Raw genomic sequence first — 18,785 nt, forward strand, 5'->3', positions numbered from 1 at the left:
CAACCTCCCTGGGCAATTTATTCCAGTGCTTAACCACCCTGACAGGAAGTTTTTCCTACTGTCCAACCCAAACCACCCTTGCTGCAATTTAAGCCCATTGCTTCTTGTCCTGGCCTCAGAGGTTAAGAAGAACAATTTTTCTCCCTCCTCCCTGTAACAACCTTTTATGTATTTGAAAACTGTTATCATGTCCCCCTCAGTCTTCTCTTCTCCAGACTACACAAACCCAGTGTTTTCAATCTTCCCTCATAGGTCATGTTTTCTAAACATTTTATCATTTTTGTTGCTGTTCTCTGGACTTTCTCCAATTTGTCCCCATCTTTCCTGAAATGTGGCACCCAGAAAAGGACTCAGTACTCCAGGTGAGGCCTAATCAGTGCGGAGTAGAGCGGAAGAATTACTTCTCATGTCTTGCTTACGACACTCCTGCTAATACAGCCCAGAATGAGGTTTGCTTTTTTTGTCACAGTGTTACACTGTTGACTCATATTTAGCTTGGGATCCACTCTGACCCCCAAATCCCTTTCTGCAGTACTCCTTCCTAGGCAGTCACTTCCCATTTTGTATGTGTGCAACTGACTGTTCCTTCCCCTGTGCTAGGGCTGTGACCCCACAGGGGAGACAGGCCCAGAGACTCCGGGCCCCCACAGGCGAGACAGGCCCAGAGACCCCCGATGCTGGGGCTGTGACGCCCCACAGGAGAGACAGGCCCAGAGACCCCCAGCCCTAGGGCTGTGCCCCCACAGGAGAGACAGGCCCAGAGACCCCCCAGCCCTGAGGCTGTGACCCCCCCCCACAGGAGAGACAGACCCAGAGATCCCCATCCTCCATGCTGGGGTGGTGCTCCCCATAAGTGAAACAGGCCCAGAGCCCTCCAAACCCACTTGCATTGGGGCCATGACCTCACAGGAGAGACAGGCCTAGAGTCCCCTCTGACCACCTATGCTGTGCTGTGGTCCCACGGGACAGATGGGTATCCCTGCCCTACAACCCTTTCCTGAGTTCCTTCGCCCACCCTGCATCCCGTCCCTGGGCTAATAGCCTCACCACATGCCCCATCTTTGGGCTCCTGCCCCATCCCTGAGCTCCTACCCCCCACCCCCGTGCCCCATCCCTGAGCTCCTACCCCCTGCCCTGCAGCCTGGCGCCTACCCCCACCTGCGCCCAGTCTCTCTCCCGCTCTGCTCTCTCCCGGTCGCTGTCTCTTTAATGTTGTGATCAATAACCAGGACTCTACCAAATGTCACCATCTAAACAAAGGGAAAAGAGGGGGGACTGGGAAAGGCCCTCGTCTCCCCCCATGCCTGGCAGCCCGGCCTGTGTGGGACACCCCCGCCCCCCAGCCCTGCCACCATTTTGAGCTGGGCGGCGAGAGGGGGAGAAAACTCCCAGCGCTGCCTGTGCAGTGATGAAAAGCTTAAAAAATGCAAATTGCTGCATGCATGCCTGCTCCATACAATGAGGGGGGAGGCCGGCCGCTTGCCGCTCTGCTCTGCTCAGTCAGCCCCAGCCCAGCGCTGGCGCGGGGGGCTCCCCAGCTGTCGCCTCGCCCGGCCCGTGAGTAGCTGTGCCGCGCGGCCCACGCCAGCGCCCCCGCCGCCCCATGGCTGGGCGCCGGCCCTGGCTCCGACTTGGGAGCAGGTGCCGTGCAGGTTGGGGAGGGGGTGCCCGGTCAGGGGAAACTAAGTCAACTTTTGCCGTGGCTCTCCCGCTGGCCGGGGAGGTGGCGGGGAAGAGGGGGTGCTGCTGGCCTGCGTGGCACAGTGGGCCTGCTCCCCGGGGCAGCCCTTTGTATTGCAGACGTGAGTTGGGGCCTAGCGGGGAGGGGTCAGTTTCTCGGGGGTCGGGGGATAAAAGATGCTGGGCGGCTGGGGGGGTCAGGGCGCTCCCGGCCGGGGTGGGGGCGCAGGGGCCAGGCGAGCTGGAATGTGCTGTTTTGCATGAGCACAAGTGGCACAAAGGAGTCAGGCGGGCGCTGCTGCTGCTCCGGCTCCGGCTCCTTTTGTTCTCCCCGGCTGGGGGAAGGGGCCCGCGGGGACAATCCCGTACTTGTCTGGGCTCCCCGGCTTGGGTGCGGGGGGGGGGCACTTGCCCAACTTTGGGAGCCGCTGGCTGCAGGGCAAGGCGGGGAAGCGGTCCCCGGTGCGGCCTGGGGGGCAGGGCGGCCGCTCTCCCAGCGGCAGGGGGGAGACGGACCTTAATCCTTTTTCTTTGGGCTCCTTTCATGGAGGCCCCAGAAGTTTGTGCAGACGGCTGGGCGGGCAGGCGGGGGAGGGGATGCCTTGGGATAAAGCCCTTTCGCAGGGCCGGCTCTCTCCCCCGCCCCTCGCCGGGACAGGTGCACACTGGCGAGCAGAGCGAGCTGGGAGCTGCTCCTCTCCTCTGCCCACGCCCTGCGGGCTGGCTGGGACCCGGGGTTCCCTGAGGCCTGGCGCTCCCCTCTTCCCTGGGCCTCACTCTGGGGAGCTCCCCCTCCCCGGGCTCTGCCGGCCCCGTCACAGGCAGCAGGGCCCCTTCCCCGGGACGGCGGCTCCCCCAGAGGGAAGGGGGGAAGGCGCTGCCGCAGGGCGGCCTGCGGAGGGGAAGGGAGGAGGCACGGGGTCAGTGAGGGCAAAGGCAAACGCCCAAGAGGTCAGGGTTAGGGTTAACCCTGCTGCCTCCCAGGGGCTCCCGTGCGTCATGGAGATGAGTCAGTCCAGGATCAGGGGACGGGATAGTGACCTAAGCGTGGGGTCTACACCCTGCACGTTCCCTTGGGGAGGTCCCTGCGGGGAGAAGCATGGGTGTGAGGGGAGCCCCAGGCCAGGCACAGAGAGCAGGGTGTGCGGAGCCTCCATTCTCTGTGACTTTGCCCCTTGACTAACTTCCTTCTGGCAGGGCTCTGTGCAGAAAATCACAGCATAGTTAATATCTGGGATGGGGAATCACAGCACATGTCGCAAAGCCGTTTTATAAATCCATGGGGCGGCCCCCTCTGGGCACTGTGCAGTGCTGGGCACCTCGTCCCAAAGGCTACAGCGAGAATGATGAGGGGCTGGAAAAACTTTTCTCTGGAGAGAGATGGAAACAAGGTGGATTGCTAAGAGGCGGCAGGACCTGGGTCTATAAAATACCGACCGGTCTGGAGAAGGGGGGGGGCGTCCATTCTGACAGCATAAGGACAAGGGCTGGTCAATGAGATTGAAAGGGGGAATTGAAAACTGATCGAAAGAAAGGCTTTTCCATGCGCAAGGAGTGACGAGCCGGTGGAACTCTCTGCCACAGGGTGTCGCTGAGGCCGAGAGCTGCGCCCGCTTGTAAAGGTGCACAGGCATTTTCTCTGGGGTACAGGCATGTCCAGGGTTATAACAGTTCATGCCAACAGGCAGATTATTCCTGCTTTGGGGCTTAAGGCATTAGCGAGCAGGATGAGATCTCCTGTCGGGGGCAGGTTTACCCCACACTGCTACCACACGGGTCCTACCCCTGCCTCTGCAGCATCTGATGCTGGTCACTGTGGGAAAGAACGTCTGGGCTAGACAGGACGCAGCGCTGCCCCAGTTGGCAATGCCTGTGTTCCCAGGGGCTTACAGCCAAGATCAATAGGTCACTGGGATCCCCGTGGGGTCTGGGCATGTAAGGGCCAGCATGGACCAGAGCACTAGCTGGGGCGCTGTCCATGCAAAGTGGGGTTTGCCCTTCAGGCTGTGTGCATGGGAGCCCCTGGCCGGGCAGAGCAATGAGGGAGAGCACCGAGTCCAGACAGTCACTAAACAATCCCTGCCCATCTCCACTGGGAATTCCACCCCCCGACGCACACAGGCTGGGGGCTTCGTACCACTGCCCATCTCCAGTGGGAGTCGCCCCCTCTCCCCCCCGGCACAGGCTGAGTGGGTGGGAAGGGCTATAGGCCGCTCCACGTCACTAGAACACCCCTCGCCCCCACAGAAAACTGATTATTTTCTTTTTAGTGGCAAAATACATTTGTATTTTTTCAACAAAGTCAGAATTTCCCAGGGAAACATCTCCCCATTTTCTGACCAGCTCGAAGTGAAACGTGTGGGTGCTGTTTGCTCAGTGCTTTATTGTTGCATTCAGTGGGAATCCCCACTAGCCTTTCAGGCCATCTTTTCGATCCCCTCCTCCTCCTCTCCTTGTGTCCTGGCTGTGCCTTCCCACTGCCTGCCCACCATTTCCCCCATTCCAGATCAGCACTAGCCACTGCATTAGCCACCACTGGGCATGGCACTGAGTCCGCAATGAGCCCAGTGGGGTCAGAGGAGTTCTCCCCTGGGAAGAATGGCTTCAGGCTCTCTGCAAAAACAGGCAGCCACCACAGCATCTGGGGGCACACTTCATGTCTGAGAGCTCTGTTTGCTTTGTGTGCAAGGGCGAGACCGGGCCAATGGCTGTAAATTCCAACTGGGAATAACATGCAAACGCTTAATAAGGAGGGGGATTGATGTTAAAGCAACTCACAGGGTGGATTCACCGTCACTAATCAAAGATTGGGCATCTCCTTCTAGCAACTCCACTCTCACTCAGCCAGACATAATGCAGGACTTACTCAATTACCTGACTTAGACCAAAGCATGTCAGTCCTTAGAGACTAAACGGTTGTGTGCCAGAGGCAGAGAATGGGAGACTGCGGCACACCAATGCTTGGCCCCTGTAATGGCAGGGAATTAAGTAGGTGGGACATGCCCAGATGCTCCCAGCCGGTGACCCATGCCCCATGCTGCAGAGGAAGGCGAGACACACCCCACCCCCACCCAGGTCCCTGCCAATCTGAGGGGAAAATTCCTCCTCCATCCCAAATCTGACAGTTGGTTTGACCCTGAGCAAGACCCACCAGCCAAGTATCTGAGGCAGAATTCTCTGGATCAGCTCACAGCAGCCACGTCCAATATTTCCTTCCAGCTGTGGATGATCCCTGATGCTTCAGAGGAAGGTGACCCCACCTTCGCCCACCACCCCACCTCAATCCCCCTGGCCAGCTGTGCATGGGGGAAAACCATTCTTCCTGACCCTGCAGGAGCTGCGGCCCTGAAGCATGACACTGGATTATAGTCATTACCCCAGTGCAGAGCTGCAAGTGTTCTGAGAGGCGTGGCACTGATTCCCTGGTCCCCTGGTCTGTGGCCCTTTTCAGCCGTGGTCCCCGCAGGCCCAAGGAGTCAGAGACAAGGCTGAGAAACTTCCTTTCAGGTTCGATCCCTTCAGGATGCACTCATTCCCCCCGCCTTCTCCCCATGTGAGGCCCAGCTATGCTGGACAAGGCCCAATGGCCATCCAGCATCGTTCCTCGTGACAATGGATAATCACTGGGCCAGGGAGAGCATGAGCCTGAGTCTAGCCTGGGGCTTGGAGCACTCACCTATATGCAGTGGAACAGCTCCAACAGCTGCCAGGGCCCCCTCCAGGTCAAATCCCTCCTTCCCAGCAGCAGGGGGGAATTGAACCAGGGACTGCCCAGTCCCAGGGAAGTGCTGTGACCGCTGGGCTAAAGGCCTGAACCAATCCAGTCTGGGTCACGAGTTTGGCTTGAGCAGAAATGGATTGTTTTGCGTTGCAGAAAATTTTCAAAATGTTCGGATTCGGTTCTGCCCAAACCTGTCAGCGACCCGAGCACGCAGCCGTTCACCCAGCCCATGGCTGCACCAGCCCCTGGTACCACACGGAGACTGGGCAGATCTGGCTGGGCAGGGGGGTCTGGCTCTGGGGCTGGGCTGGCTGTGCAGGGGGCTCTGGCTTTGGGCTGTGCAGGGGGCCCTAGGCTGGGTTGCGCCAGGCTGGCTGTGCAAGGGTTCTGGGCTGGGCCAGCTGGGCAGGGGGCTATGGCCGGGCGGCGGTGGCTATGCAGAGCACTCTGGGCCAGGCCAAGGGGGCCGGACAGGGGGACCTGGGCCAGGCCAAGCTGGCTGTGAGGGTGAGCATGGTCTTAGAGGCAGGGTTGCCAGGCATCCGGTTTTTGACTGAAACGCTCGGTCGAAGAGGGAACTTGGCGGCTCCAGTCGGCAGCAGGGGCCCGGGGCTAAGGCCCTGCCTGCCCTGGCTCTGCGCGGCTCCTGGAAGCGGCCGCTAGATCCTTGCAGCCCCTAGGCACATGGGTGGCCAGGGAGGCTCCGCGCTCCTGAGTGGCAGCTCCAAAGCTCCCATTGGCTGGGAACCAATGGGAGCTGTGGGGGCGGCGCCTGCAGGCAGGAGGGCAGTGTGCGGAGCCTCTCTCGTCACCTAGGGACTGCAGGGACCTGGTGGCTGCAGGGACCTGGCGGCCACTTCCTGGGAACCACAGTAAGCACCACCGGGACCCCGAACCCCCTCCTGCACCCCAACCCCCTGCCCCAGCCCGCAGCCCTTCCCGTACCTCAAAACCCTCATCCCCGCCCCCCCCCCAGAGCCTGCACCCCCAGCCAGAGCCCTCACCCCCTCTCGCACCCCAACCCCCTGCCCCAGCCCAGTAAAAGTGAGTGACAGTGGGGGAGAGTGAGTGATGGAGGGAGGAGGGGATGGACGAGCAGGGTCGGGGCCTCGGAGAAGGGGTGGGGCCTTGGGGAGGGGGGTGAGGAAGGGGTGTTCTATTTTGTGCGATTAGAAAGTTGGCAACCCTACTTGGAGGGAGGGGAAGAATCCAATGTGATGCTGGTTTTGCGGGAGGTGTGAATTCTGGTGCGAGGCTGGTGTGTGTGTGTGGGTGTGATACTGACATCGTATAGACTCTAAGGGCTGAATGAACCATCATGTTGATCTAGTTCTGACCTCCTGCAGGTTGCAGGCCACAGAACCTCACCCACCCACTCCAGTAACAGACCCCCGACCTCCGGCTGAGATACTGACATCCTCAAATGTTGGTTTAAAGACTTCCAGTTACAGAGAATCCACCCTTTGCTCTAGTTCAAAGGAGCAAGTGACCTGTGCCCCATGCTGCAGAGAAAGGGGAAAACGCCCCAGAGTTTCTGCTAATCTGACCTTGGGGAAAATTCCTTCCCGGTGTCAGATATGGCAATCGGTTAGACCCTGAGCATGTGGGTGAGACCCACCAGCCAGACCCCTGGGAAATAATTCTCTGTCGTAAGTCAGGGCCCTCCCCACCTAATGCCCAGTCACCGGCTGCTGGGGGCACTGAGCCATATGCGATTGCAGGCAGTCCCATCATAACATCCCCTCCAGACACTTACCAAGCTCAGTCTTAAAACAAGTTAATTTTTTTACCCCACACTGCTCCCCTTGGGAGGCTGTTCCAGAACTTCACTCCTCTGATGGTTAGAAACCTTTGCCTAATTTCAAGGCTAACCTTGTTGATGGTCAGGAGAGCTGGTAGTAATAACAACTGAAATACATGGTTTCTGCCTTCAGCACCCCCACTGTAAAAGTTTTTCCAGCACCCCTGCAAAGAGGTGGCTTTCTTTACTGATCCATATCTTGCAGGCTTTCTGCTTTCTCTCAATAGCCTGTTTGAGATGCTTGTTCATCCAGCTTGGCCTGCAACCCTCCCTACAAATTTTTCCCTTGCTTGGGATGTCGACTTCACATAGCTTTTACTTAAAGTAATTCCAAGCCTCCTCCACATTCAGATCCTTGAGTTCCTCAGGCCAGTCCACTTCCATAATAAGTCCCTTCATTTTGTAAAGTTTGCCCTTTGGAAATCAAGGACCCCAGTTGCAGACCTATTTTTGCTTATCCTTCCGTTTAGTTTAAACTGAATCAACTCATGATCACTCGTACGAAGGTTGTCCTCTACAACCAGTTCTTCCATGTGGTCCTTGCTTCTGACCGGCAGTACATCTAAAATGGCATCACTTCTTGTTGGTTCAGCGACAATAATAGCTCATCTTAATTAATTAGCCTCTTACAGTTTGTATGGAAACTTCCACCTTTTCTGTATGTATATATATATATCTTCTTACTATACGTTCCATTCTATGCATCCGATGAAGTGAGCTGTAGCCCACGAAAGCTTATGCTCTAATAAATTGGTTAGTTTCTAAGATGCCACAAGTCCTCCTGTTTTATTTGGTGAAGAAATCTGTCAGCTATCACATCCAGGGACATCTGGGCCCTACTGTTATTAGTAGCACTTGTCCTCCCTCCTATATCTCGGAAGTTAAAGTCTCCCATAATCACATAATTCCCAGTGGTATTTCTTTCATTAAAAACCTTAAAGAAGTCTCTATCTCCATCCAAATCAGATCCCGGGGGTCTGTAGCACACCCCGAGCACTGCCCCAAGGGAGTCTCTGTTACCTTTCTTCCCCAAAGTGATTTTGACCCAAACAGATTCCCTTTTATCCATTCCATCACCTCTAATTTCTTTACAGTCTACCTCATCGTTAACACACAATGCTGCTCCACCGCCTTTGCCTTTATTTCTGTCTTTCCTGAAAAGCCTTCAATACCCGGGCTCCTGCCATAACCGCTCTTCCACCATGTTTCTGTTACCCTTGTCATAGCTAGTTTCACTTCCTGCACCAGCTGTTCTATCTCCTCCATTTTATTACCCAGGCTCCTTGCATTGGTGTACAGACATCTCAGCTGTTTCTGCTTGGCTTGGCACAGATTCCTCACCCATTAGGTACAGGCATTTTACTACCAGCATCACCTAAGACTGTTAGTGTTATTGGTACTGGCTCTGTCTTTCCTCTTGTTGTCCATTATCCTACCCTCTGCTGTTCCTGTCTCCATTGCTCTATCTTCTTGTACTTGATTTTCCACCCGCTCAGTGTTAGAATCAGGCATGGAGATTACATGAGCATCGCCCAACCGTCTCTCCCGAATTCCTAGTTTAAAGCTCTTTTAATGAGTTGTGCCAACCTCCAGCCCAGAGGTCTATTTCAGTCTCTACTCAGATGGAGTCCATCCCGTGAGAACAGGCCTCTGTCCATGAATTGCGTCCCTGTGGTTGAACATCCCAAAGCCCTCCTCATAGCACCACTGCCAGAGCCCTCTGCTGATCTGCTGAGCCATCATAATCTTGTCTCGCCTTGGCTCTCCTTCTCTAGGGACAGGCGGAATCCCAGGGAAGATCCCCTGAGCCTCCATTTCTTTAAGTGTCTTCCCCAGCCTGGTATACTCTCCCTTGAATCTAGCTGTATCATTTGTTCCCACGGGAAGGACAGTCAGTGGGTTCTTTCCTGCTCCGATCAGGATCCTCTTCAGCCTCAGGTCCCCATCCCGTACCTTAGCTCCCAGCAGACAGCACCCCCTGCTGTTCTCTGGATCAGCTCTGGTGACAGGCCCGTCTGTTCTTCGAAGTAGCGAATCCCCAGTCATGGAGACCTGCCTTTTCTTGGGGATGGTGCAATTCTCCACCCTCCCTCCTTCTGTTCTTTCTGGCTGTGTCTTCTTGTCTTCTGCTCTCACTTGCAGTCCTCAGCATGTCACCGTCTCCTGTCCTCCTGGGGCTCCGAACTCTGGAGCTCCGTTGTCTCTTCCCTCTTCTTGTAGAACTAGCCGCTCTCCTCTTCTTCCTCGCCCTCCCACCTTCTGTCACTGCCTGCTGCACCCCTTCATTTTCCAGCCCAGCAAACTTCTTCCTCAGCTCTACTCTTCACTAGCTGGGTCTTTTCTTCTACCTGGATCTCATGCTTCCACTGTGCACTTACCCCACCTGGCAGGCTAACCTTGCAGCTCTCCGGTCCAGCCTGCATCTGCAAGGCTGGAGGTTTCCCTTCAGCCACCTCCCTCCTTCCCTCCATCAGCCGCTCAAATCCCCTTTGAAACACAGCCAGACTTTCTAGCTGTGTCTCCAGACCTTGGGTCGTCTCTTCCATCCGCTCTATCAGGCAGCGCTTCATCCAAAGGCATCACCTTTATGGTTCCCTCTCCAGAATAACATACATCCTGCAGCTTCCACATCCAGTCACCTTCATCGTCTCTGCCGTTCCTTGGGTCACTTCCATTGCTGCCTCTGGAGGAGTCAGAGCCTTCCCACCTAAGCTCCCGTCACTGCCCCGAAGGAACAGGGGCTTGCCTCCCTTCTCCCACACACCTCCATTCAAACTCCCCTGTTTTCAGCTCCGGCTGCCATGCCACTGCTCCGGAGTCCCTGTGCGATGCTGGCGTTGGGGGTGAATCCCGCATTGTGGGTGTCCGGCGTGAATCCCTGGGTGATGAATTCTGAGCTCTTCTGGTTTTTCTCTTGCAGCCCATGCCACTGTCTGTTGGGTTTGAAGATGCGCCCGGCCCCATCCCCTCGGCTGCCCTGAAAGAGCAGGACTGAAGCATGTGATCGCTGGCACCATGGAGGTAAGTGCTCTTCCATCCCACTGGGACGCTTCCTGGGACTGGATCCCATTTCCTAGCCTTGGGCCTGGAGGCAGTGGCTGGGGGAGAGGGAGGCCCCCTGGAAAGGAGAACTGATGAGGGTGTAAACACAGACAGCGGGATGCCCTCACCCCAGCCAGGCAGCGGATCGGAATTGCTGAGTTTCATGGAGCCATAGGATCTGTGCTAGGTCCCAGCTTTTAACACTCTCAGTGGGCCAGAACGCTAAGGGGTCCAACGCTTCCTTCAGGGGAGGCCACGCGGCCTCAGTGCCTGAGCCTCGGGGCTCCAGCCGTCCTGCGTCATGCCCTGAGCTGTGCCAGCGAGTCCCATTGAGGCTTGTTGAGCGCGCTCAGCAAGTATTTACAGTGGCATCAGGCCGCGTTTTCAAACCAGGCAGCAGTTTATTGTCGCCTGGCACACAGCACTCGAGAGCTCAGGTTAGCACAGAGACAGAGGTTAAGACACAGTCCACCAGGCGAGGCCCATACTTTGTCCCCTGCTGGTCACCTCTCCTCCTTTGTCTCCAGGCAGGGCCAGGCTGAGTTCACAGCCCCACCTGCCTGCGCTGTTGAGTGTCGATTGTTCGGTCCTTGGGGCTTCCTTTGTTTCTGTGGACCCTCTGCTGAGCTGGGTTGGTTTCAACCAGTTCCTTAGCAACCCCATTCACTGCAGTCCAGACAGCAAGGAGTCACCCACATCCTGTGTCCTGTGCTGTCCCCTTTCCCCTCCGCTGAGCAGCAATGCAAACTATAGAGGGAAACTGAGGCACACATAGGCTTCATGAAAATATTACAGAAAATTCCCACTTCGTCATATTGGACCCCTGGGTTAAAGGACCCATTCAGGAAGATTAGGGCATTGCTTTGCATCAGTCGTTGTTGCGTGGAGACGCTACCAGGGTGGCGCTGGAAATGCCGCCAGAGCAGTGTCGTTCTGGGGGCCCCTCCAGACAGTGTAGCTGTGACAGTCTCACTTGGAGCAGCTTCCCCCTCTCACAGCGATGGGCTCAGGCTCTCTGCAGACTCAGGCATCGGTCACCTCAGGTCCAAAATCACAACTTTTTTCCTGGCTTGGGAAATCCGTTTCCAGCCCATCTCTCACCCAATCTCCAACTATTAGGAGTCAGGAGGGGGCCCTTCCTGGGCTCCCTTTATTCCTCGCTTGTCTTCCAGCTCCAGTGCTCCCCTTCCCTCTTGTCCCCTGCAGGAGGTGGACTCCCGGTCGCCGTCCCCACACAAGGCGGTGGACTCCAGCCCTGCCAGCTGTGCGGCCCTGCCGTCTCCCCCACCCCAGCAGGAGCTGCCGCCGTCCCCCCTGCCCGAGGGGCTGTCCCCTGGCGAGGGCGACAACCCGGCCTTCAACGGAGAGCTGGACCTGCAGCGCTACTTCAACGGGCCGGGGCCCGCGCTGGGGGCGGGCGGGGGGCGCAAAGCCCGGCCCTACCCCTGCGCCGTCTGCGGCAAGCGCTTCCGCTTCAACAGCATCCTAGCGCTGCACACGCGGATCCACGCCAGCGAGACCCCCTTCACCTGCCCCTACTGCGGGCACCGCGCTGCCCAGCGCGGCCTCCTGCGGCTCCACCTCCGCTCCCACCGCCCCGAGGCCTGCGCCCGCCTCAGCCACCAGAGCCGCCTGCTGCTGGAGCTGGAGGAGCGGGCGCTGCTTCGACGGGGCCCGCCAGCTGCCAGCGAGGGGGAGGAAGAAGAGGAGGAAGAGGAGGAGGAGGAACCCCCCCCACTGCCTATCCCCCCGCCAGCCCCACCCCCTGCCCCCCCGTCACCCCCACCGCCACTGCCTCCCCCCAGCTTCCGCTGCCCCTTCTGCAAAGGCAAGTTCCGGACGGTGGGCGAGCGGGAGCGACACCTGCGAATCCTGCACCAGCCCTACAAGTGTGGGCAGTGCCCCTTTGCCGCCGCCCAGGAGGGGGAGCTGCAGCGGCACAGCCGGGAGGCCCACGCCCCCCCGGCGCCTCCGGCCCCCGCCGCGCCGCCCCCCGCCGAGTTCCGCTGCCAGGTGTGCGGCCAGGCCTTCACCCAGTCCTGGTTCCTCAAGGGGCACATGCGCAAGCACAAGGACTCCTTCGACCACAAGTGCCAGGTCTGCGGGCGCTGCTTCAAGGAGCCCTGGTTCCTCAAGAACCACATGAAGGTGCATCTCAGCAAGCTGGGGCTGAAGGGGGAGCGGGGTGCGGCCCTGCCAGCAGCCGGCGGGAAGCCCAAGGCGCCTCGGGGGCTGCTGCTGGGCTACGAGGCGCTGTATCCCGCCTTCCTGCCGCCCCCGGACAAGGCCGAGCAGGGCTCCTTCCTGGGCTACCTGGAGCTGCGCCCGCCGGGCGACGCCAGCTGCGCCGAGCGGCTCCAGGCCACGGCCCGCGCAGTGGAGAGCGGGCAGGAGGTGGCGGCCCAGCTGTGGGGGGAGCGCCGGCGGCACAGCGGGGGCGAGACGGCCAGGGAGGAGGGTGGCGCCGGCGTGGGACAGCACCGCTGCCCCGACTGCGCCCGGGCCTTCGCCACCTACCAGCAGATGGCCCTACACAGCCGCAGCCACCGGCCCCAGGATGGCGACTGGGCCAGGGGCCGGGCCCTGGGGGCGCTGGCCTCGCTCCATGCGGCAGCGGGACACGGGCTGCCCACGGACGGCGGGGGCGGCTCCAACGCAGGCAGTGGCTGGGGTGCGGCCCTGCCCAGCCCGGGGATACAGGGTGAGTACGGCCCCCCACAGCACCACAGCACCCCCTTACACCACCTACATACCCCCAGCACCACGGCTCTGCCCAGCCCGGGGATACAGGGTGAGTACAGCCCCCACAGTGCACCCCACCCACAGCACCCCCTTACACCGCCTACATACCCCCAGCACCACGGCCCTGCCCAGCCCGGGGGTACAGGGTGAGTACGGCCCCCACAGCACCCCCCACCCACAGCACCCCCTTACACCGCCTACATACCCCCAGCACCACAGCCCTGCCCAGCCCGGGGGTACAGGGTGAGTGCGGCCCCCACAGCACCCTCCACCCACAGCACCCCCTTACACCGCCTACATACCCCCAGCACCACAGCCCTGCCCAGCCCGGGGATGCAGGGTGAGTACGGCCCCCACAGCGCCACAGCACCCCCTTACACCACCTACATACCCCCAGCACCACGGCCCTGCCCAGCCCAGGGGTACAGGGTGAGTATGGCCCCCACAGCGCCCCCCACCCACAGCACCCCCTTACACCGCCTACATACCCCCAGCACCACGGCCCTGCCCAGCCCAGGGGTACAGGGTGAGTATGGCCCCCCACCCCCACCCCCCTTCTTACCCCACCTGCATCCCCCCCGGCCCCACGGCCTTGCCCAGCCCGGGGATACAGGGTGAGTACGGTCCCCTCAGGTCCCACCCATCTTCTGCATCCCTCCCACCCGCATGCACCCTGAGGTGCCTCCCACCTCCCCATGTCCCCCCAGCCCCACAGGCCTGCACTCCCTGCCCCTCCCCTGAGCCCCCATCTCCTGGGCTCACGCTGTCCCTCCTGTCTGTGCAGAGGAGAAGGGGCTGCGCGGGGGGGCCCTGCGTCCGGATGGGGGCCGTGGCACGTCAGGCAAAGACTGTCCATACTGTGGGAAAACCTTCCGCTCCTCCCACCATCTCAAGGTTCATCTGCGCGTCCACACAGGTAAGCTGGGCCCTGGGGGGCCTGCAGGACAGAGCCCTACCCAGGCTCTCTATAGCCCCTCCATCTGGAGGGGAGAGACAGAGGGGAGCCCATGCAGTGCAGGGCACCTCAGGAACTGCACTTGGACTGGCAGCCCCACAACTCCAGCCTCCGCCAGCCATGCTGCTGGTGGGACTGCCTGTGCTGGCAGCAGCAGTAGGCTATTACCTTCCCTGTGCCAAAGGGTTTCCTGAGACTTCCTGGGAGTGGGTTCCACCTTAGAGGTGGTTGCATCTGAGCAGGTCTCCAGATCACAAAGCTGGCGTCACATGGAGTGGACTTAGGGTGGGGCAGTGGGCTGGGTAGGGCAGCGGGCTGGGTAGGGCAGCTGGTGCCCAGAGCAGAAGGGTGTCCCTGGGTGGGTGTCTGCATCCTGGCCCATGCAGTCGGCTGGGCTGGCTGGTCCTGATGGGCTTGCCTGGCCAGGGTGCCTGGCATGATCTGGATGCAAGGTCTCGACTGATATTTTAGTTGCATCAAAGAAAGTGTTTTTTGTGTGAAAACAAAAATTTCACCCCAACATGGACTTTTTTTAGAATTTTCCAGGTTTGTTTAAAACCAAAAAATGGTGGGTTTCCAGTGTTCCTCACTTACTCCCCAAATTATTAGGGACAAAACCGGAAAAAGGGGGGATGGAGGATCGCAGCTGTTTGGTAAAAAGTGCCATGCTGGAGTCCGAAATCGGTTCTGCTTGGAATCCCCCAAGGGAGCTAGGCTGACATGCCTGGGTGTGTCTGTCTGTCTGTCTGCATCTGTGTCTGTACATCAGTGTCTGTGGTGAGTCTCTGCATCCGTCTGTCCTGCTGGCACAGGGGAGTGAAACGGTGTGATCTCTGCCAGCATGAGCCCAGAGGGTACATGGAGTTACACCAGCAAAGCTATCGTCTTACCAGTAGCGCTTGGTTTGTGTGTGCATGTGTGTGTGTGTGTGTAGTGTGCGTGTAGTATGCGTGTGTGAAGTGTGTGTGGGTGTGTGTAAGTGTGCATGTGTGTGGGGGGGGTGTAGTGTGCATGTGTGCATAGTGTCCATGCGTGTGGGTGTGGGTGTTAAGTGTGCGTGGGTGTGTGGAATAAACTAGCCCGGTACTTGGCCTGTCTTTGTGTCTGTCTGTGTCTCTGTGTTTGTCTGTGTCCCTTCCTCTGCGTCTGTCTCTGTCTGGGCTCCCCAGCATGGGTCTGATGTCTCCCCTCTCCTCCGGCAGGCGAGCGCCCGTACAAGTGCCCACACTGCGACTACGCTGGCACCCAGTCTGGCTCTCTCAAGTACCACCTGCAGCGTCACCACCGCGAGCAGAAGAACAGCACTGGCGCAGGGGCGGCCGGGGGCTTGGAGCCAAGGGGCCGCACCACCCCGAGTGCTCCCGCCAAGCCGCCCACCTTCCCGCCGGAGCTGCTCCTGCAGGCAGCCGAGAAGTACCGCGGGGTCTTCCTGCCGCAGGCCTGGGGCACGGCCAGCCACGAGCCCCTGCCCCGACCGTCCCGCCGCAAGCCGGCCTGCACTGGCCGAGCCCTGCGCAATGGCCGAGCTGACTTCGAGCCACTGGACCTGTCGCTGCGGCCGGCGCTAGAGGGGGTGCCGCCTGGTGAGCTCACCCTGCACCGATGCCTCTTCTGCCCCTTTGCCACCTCCGCACCTGAGCTCATGGCCCTGCATCTGCAGGTCCACCACAGCCGCAAGGCCCGGGGGCGCCGCCCTGTCACGGCCCCCCCCACACGGCCCCACGCCTGCCTGGGGCAGGATGGGGAGCAGCCCCCACTGCACCCCCAGGACGAGGGGCCTGTAGTTGGGGAGGAGCCCCCCACCGCCGTGCCCCACATGTCCCAACAGCCCCCCGGAGCCCCTATGGACACGGAGCCCAGTGAGAGGCAAGGGGAGCTGGAGCTGGTGCTGGCTTGAGGCAGCAGAGTGGCCAGCCGGGGGCCCCGCTCTCCACACGGGGCCTGGAGATCCCAGTGCCTGGGCGGGGCAGGGACATGACCCCCCAGTCCTCCCACTAGTGGGGCAAGGCGGATGCAGGGGCCTGTAGTGTAGACATGAAACACTAACACTGGGCGGGAGAACTTGCTAGAAAGTAGACTCATAGGGACAGTGAGCCAGCAGGGGAGGGAAGCCACGAGGGGGCAGAGAGTTGGGGGACAGAGAGCCACTGATGGGGGATATGCCTGGTGAGGGGCAGAGAGCCGTGGGGAGTGGACAGCCCCTGCTGCCCTGCGCCCTCTGCAACCCCACTGGCTGGCAGGGGGCTATGGCTGGCCAGGGGCTGTGGTGGGGCACTCCGGGTGTAGTGGGGTGCTCTGGCTGGCCGGGGACTGAGTCAGGGTGCCCTGGCTGGCAGAGGCCGGTGGCTGGCAGGGGGCTGTGGTGGGGCACTCTGGCTAGCGGGGTGCTCTCCCCTGGGGTTGTGGTGGTAGTTTCCTAGTGTCTGTAGACGTCTCCGTTGTCGGTTCCAGTGTTGTCGTGCTAACAGAGGCCCCGGCGGAGGCTGTGGGTCTATGCGGCTCTGGGACACGGAGAGCTGCCCACGAAGCGGGCCGAGCAGGGGCGGCCGTGTCCTGGGGAGGGCCGTGTCCATGGAAGGGTCCCTGGGTGGGTGAGTGTCCACACCCTGGCCTTGTCTCCATGGGGACTCATGCTGCAGCGTGGTCTCCGTGTTGATCGTTGTGTGGCCTCCCTCCTGTGGCCGCCGGTGCTCGGTGCTGTGGCCTCGTCTCCATGGTGATCGGTGCCATGGCCTCGGCCCCGTGACGATGGTTGCCGTGGCAGCTGGACGATCCGTAGAGTTCTCTATTTTTTTTATTCTTTTCTTGTAGAAAATTTGAAACTGGAAATAAAAAGAAAAATGAACAAATGGACTTGCTCCCTGCCCCCCCCCACCCCGGGAGGCTGGTGTGTGTATTTGACAGGAAACTTCCCCACGGGCCCCAGCCTGGTGCAGAACAGCCCCCCAACCTGGGACCAGTTCCCCCTCTAGCTCCCTGGGGTCAGTTTCTCCCACAGGCTCTCCCGACCCTGGGGATGTAGGCTAGTCAGCTGAACCCTGGCAGCCAGGCTGGAGGGCTGGCTCCCCACACACCCACAGCCCATCAGCCCTAAGCTTCAACCACCCCACCCATCCTGAGACTGTTCCCACCTCCCAGGGGTGTCCCCCTCCGCACACCCCCATCTACATCACCCACACATTCCCCCAGCCACATCACCCCCAGCCACGTCACCTGCCAACCATGTCAGTCGTCCACACACACACAGCCACATCACCTCCCAGCCATGTCAGTCATTCACACACTCCCCAACCATGTCACCCTCCCAGCCCCATCAGCCATCCACAACCCCAGCCACATCACTCCCCTCTCTACACCCAGCTCCCAGCCACATCACCTCCCATCACACTGCCAGCCACATCACACCCACACACGCCCCCAGCCACGTCACCTCCCAACCACGTCAGTCATCCACACACTCCCCAGCCACATGAGTCATCTCCACACCCCAGCCATATCACCCTCCCAGCCACATCACTCCCCTCCCCACTCCCAGCCCCCAGCCATGTCATCCCCCAGCACACTGCCAGCCACATCACAGCCACACATTCCCCCACACCCCCCAGCCGTGTCACCCCCAGCCACCTCAGTCATCCACACACCTACATCCATGCCACCTCCCAGCAATGTCAGTCATCCACAGACACCCCAGCCATACCACCCTTCCAGCCACGTCAGTTGTCCACCACACCAGTCATATCACTCCTCTCCCCACTCCCAGCCCCCAGCCACGTCACCCCCAACACACTGCCAGTCACATCATACCCACACACACCCCCAGCCACATCACCCCTGTCACCTCCCAACCATGTCAGTCATCCATACACACTCCAGCCACGTCACCCTCCCAGCTGTGTCAGTCCTCCACCACCCCAGCAACATCACTCCACTTCCAGCCCCCAGCCCCGTCACCTCCCAACCACATCACCCTCCCAGCCACGTCAGTTGTCCACACACTCCCGGGGTGTCACCCCACCACACCCCTAGCCATGTCACCCAGCAGCATCACCCCCCCAACACACTGCCAGCCACATCACCGCTCCAGCCACATCACTCCCAAGATCCCTTAGCCACATTACACCCCCCAGTCACATTACCCCCACCAAAACTCCCCAGCCACATCCCAGGGGTGTCACCTCCCCCCACATGACAAGACAGCCCCCCCAAGACCTCAGGTGCTTCGCCCCACAGTCCCAGACACATCACCCCGCATACCCCTCCAGCCCTTCATTGAACTCCCTAGCAGCTGCTGACCCTGCCTGGGAGCCTGGCCCTGGGAGCCAATGCCCTGGCCACCTGGGCAGCTCCCCAAGAGCCAACCTCGCCTCAGGGACCCCAGCTCTGCCCTGCCCCAGTGCATTCTGGGAATAAGGCCAGCTGCAGGGCAGAGCATGGGGTAAAATGGAGGGGGTGTATTGGGCAAATCCCCTGGGGCTGGAGAGAGGGCGGGTAAGTCTCCTCCAGTCCCCAGCACATGGTGCTCTGGCACAGCACTGCTTCTGATCTGTGGGGCAGAAGGGGGGACCTGGACTGGATGCACCTGTGGATTTGATCGGGGGGGGCAAGGGAGGGATACTGGGCTGGACGGGCCTGGGGGGGGCGCAGCTCTTCTCTGGTAGGACCCATCCTCCTCCTATGGATTCGCAGACAGCGCTGCAGCCACCCAGCCGCTACACTGGATTCCTACCCCAGCGTCTCTGGGTAAGAGCAGTCGCCCCCTTGGGAAACTCTGCTGCCTCCAGCCCCAACCCCTCGGAGCTGGAGCAGGAGTTGATGCTTCCCAGATGTCTCTTGGGAAATCAAGC

General features: G+C 60.0%; 1 protein-coding gene across 2 annotated transcripts; it reads left to right on the top strand.

Moving 5' to 3' along the window:
- Positions 1-1,374: 1,374 nt before the first annotated feature.
- ZNF219 (zinc finger protein 219) lies at positions 1,375-16,790 on the top strand. Of its 2 annotated transcripts, none has more exons than XM_043527363.1 (5): positions 1,375-1,557; positions 10,123-10,223; positions 11,451-12,945; positions 13,771-13,902; positions 15,144-16,790. In XM_043527363.1, exons 2-5 carry the CDS (start codon positions 10,218-10,220, stop codon positions 15,836-15,838), a joined length of 2,328 nt encoding a protein of 775 aa, XP_043383298.1. In that variant the 5' UTR covers positions 1,375-1,557; positions 10,123-10,217; the 3' UTR covers positions 15,839-16,790. The 2 variants fall into 2 exon arrangements, with proteins under 2 accessions (XP_043383298.1, XP_043383300.1); XM_043527365.1 differs by lacking the exon at positions 1,375-1,557 and adding an exon at positions 1,738-1,802.
- Positions 16,791-18,785: the final 1,995 nt, after the last annotated feature.

This window comes from Chelonia mydas, chromosome 13, assembly GCF_015237465.2.
Source record: "Chelonia mydas isolate rCheMyd1 chromosome 13, rCheMyd1.pri.v2, whole genome shotgun sequence".
NCBI lineage: Eukaryota > Metazoa > Chordata > Testudines > Cheloniidae > Chelonia > Chelonia mydas.